We start from the raw sequence: 2,374 nt of genomic DNA, 5'->3' as shown, positions 1-2,374 counted from the left end.
AGCCCCAGCCAGCACAGCCACAGAGCTCCCTGCCAGCTCGGCTTTGCGCCCCACAAACTCATCTTTGCGCCCAACTTCTTGCGACGGGGACAGAAAATTGAGCTGGGACTAGAGAAGGTTTGGGGATGAGTTTAAACCTCTTGGTAACAGCCACAACTCCTCCCTCAGGGCCCCCCGTGCTGGCAGGGGTCGGTGGGTGCCCCAGTAGCCGCGTGCCGGCGCGGGTGAGACTGACCGAGCTGTTCTCATCGTTTAGAGCCGCGCGCCCCCGGCACGGACCACGGTGCTGCCGAAAGCCCCCTGCCAGCCACAGAGCCCCGGCTGGAGGAGAAGGTGGCTGATGGCAGCCCTGAGGAGGAGCAAGACAGTGGCACTGCCAACGCCTCCTTGCCCGGCGCCGCCGAGGAGGGACGTGGAGAGGGGGAGGAAGAACCGGCGTGGAGCCTGAGTAGGGGCCCGGGGCCAGGGGACAGCCGGACAGAGGAGACCACCGAGGAGAAGGGCCAGGAGGGACAGAGCCCAGGGGAGGATGCCATGGCAGCACATCACGGAGGGATCCACGGGTCTGGCACACAAGTTGCCAACCATGCCCGGGAGGATGAGGAGCCTGGCATGGAGAAAGGAGGCTCTGAGGAGCAAGGGCAGCCTGGGGAAGAGGAAACAGAGGAGCCAAGAGGAGCGTCTGCTCTGGAGGGGGGAGAAGAAGGGGATGAGCAGAGCTCGGAGGAAGATGATGAGCAAGGAGAGTCTGACAAAGGTCAACACGGGGCGTCTGAGGAAGATGGAGGCAAGGGAGAGTCTGAGGAGGAGGGAGATCCTAAGGAGGAGAAAGAATCTGAGGAAGATGGTGAGAGGTCAGAGAATGAAAGTGAAGAGGGTGACAAGGAAGCAGCCAGCACTTCCGACAAAGAGAGCCATGGCAAACCAGCAGCTGCTGGCATGGGAGAAGCCAGGGATGGCCCTGCCAGCTGCCATCACCCACCCTGTGAGGACGAAGAAGAAGACCCGCCAGCAGCAGATCCACCAGCAGCAGTGGAAGACCCACCAGCAAAAGAAGACCCCCCAGCAGTGGCAGAAGACCCCCCAGCAGTGGCAGAAGACCCCCCTGCAGACAATCCCCCACTGGCAGAAACAGAGGGCCCCATCACCCCCCCAGCTGCTGCCGAGCCCCAGCACAGCCAGATAGGTTGGAATCTTTTCTTGTGGGTGTGCTCTAGCGGCGAGAGTGACCTACCATCGACCCCGGTGGAGCTGAGCTTGGCACATTAAACCTCGCCTAGTGCATGGCCCTGTCCTAACGCTTGTGCTTCCCCACCTGCCCCTAACACAGCCGTGGGCAGCCAGGGCGCAGCAGGATCCCGCAGGTGCCCGTCGCGCGGGCGCTCGGCAGAGAGCACCAAAACTGGCTGATGTTCCCCTCACTCCACTTTGAGGCCATGGTGTCTTCCCAGGGATGTGGACATGGATAAGATTTTTAAGCCCCAGGCCCCTTCCAGCACCCACAGGTATCTTAAAGGCTCTTTGTTCTCCACCTGCAGAGTCCTCCGGACCCTCAGCTCGGTGCAGGGGCAGGATGCTCCCAGGATGGTGGGTCTCTTCTCCACCAGCTCTTGGCTCATAGGGAAGGTGTGAAGAGCTAATCCAGGCCAATGAGTTATCAATGCACTGGCCCCGCTCAATCAGTGAAAGGCTAACTAAGGAAAAGGGACACCCCCCACCATGATTTCCTAGAAATACTTGTAGACTTTGGCCCACAGGTTGGGCAGCGACCTTCGGACCCAGCTGAGTCTTTTTTTCTCTTTCATCTACTAATGTGCCAGCTCAAAAAACCTCCCATTTTTCCCAAAAGGCAAGCCCAGTTTGGTCTCTGTGGCTTCACTTGGCAAGTCAAAAGGTCTTCCTCAGCCCAATGCTCTGTAGATGCTCAACACAGTCCCATGGCTTGGTGGTGCCCCCCTTGGCCCTGGTGTCCCCAGCCCTGTCCCCAAACCCCCACCTATTACAGCTCAACCCAGCTCCCCTTACTGAAAAGCTCTTGGAGGCTGTTGGTGTGCCAGCACCTCCATGGTGAGGACACCTCTATCTCCAAGTTTTGGGGACACTGAGGTGCCTTCCCCGGACGGAGGCAGCTGCTTCGTGCTCCCCACATCTGGGATGGAGCCACAAGGCACAGGGCACCACGCAGAGGGCTCCAGGGTGATATGGAGGCAGAGGTGGGAGAACTGGGAGGGAATGGCCCTGCTGGCAAAGGCGAGGCAGCCAGGACGCGTCAGGCTGGGCCGTCCCCCAGGAGCCAGAGCCAGCCCCAGCCTCGTGAATCCTGGCTCAATGTATAGTTTTTGGGGGAAATGGGCAAAGAGAGATGTCAGCGTAG

At 60.0% G+C, this 2,374-nt stretch overlaps 1 protein-coding gene across 1 annotated transcript in view; it reads left to right on the top strand.

The window, feature by feature from the left end:
• Window positions 1-514: 514 nt before the first annotated feature.
• SRL (sarcalumenin) overlaps window positions 515-2,374 on the top strand; it is a 17,974-nt gene continuing 16,114 nt past the window's right edge. Inside the window, exon 1 of the mRNA XM_029957866.1 lies at window positions 515-1,186. Within this exon, the coding sequence (XP_029813726.1) occupies window positions 535-1,186 (652 nt within the window). The 5' untranslated portion in view covers window positions 515-534. The remainder of the gene's footprint in view (window positions 1,187-2,374) is intronic.

The sequence above is a fragment of the Manacus vitellinus genome, unplaced genomic scaffold (genome assembly GCF_001715985.3).
Source record: "Manacus vitellinus isolate BGI_N305 unplaced genomic scaffold, ASM171598v3 scaffold_12_pilon, whole genome shotgun sequence".
NCBI classification, from domain to species: domain Eukaryota; kingdom Metazoa; phylum Chordata; class Aves; order Passeriformes; family Pipridae; genus Manacus; species Manacus vitellinus.
Note: the sequence above shows the minus strand (reverse complement) of the source record. Positions and strands in the feature narration are given on the sequence as shown.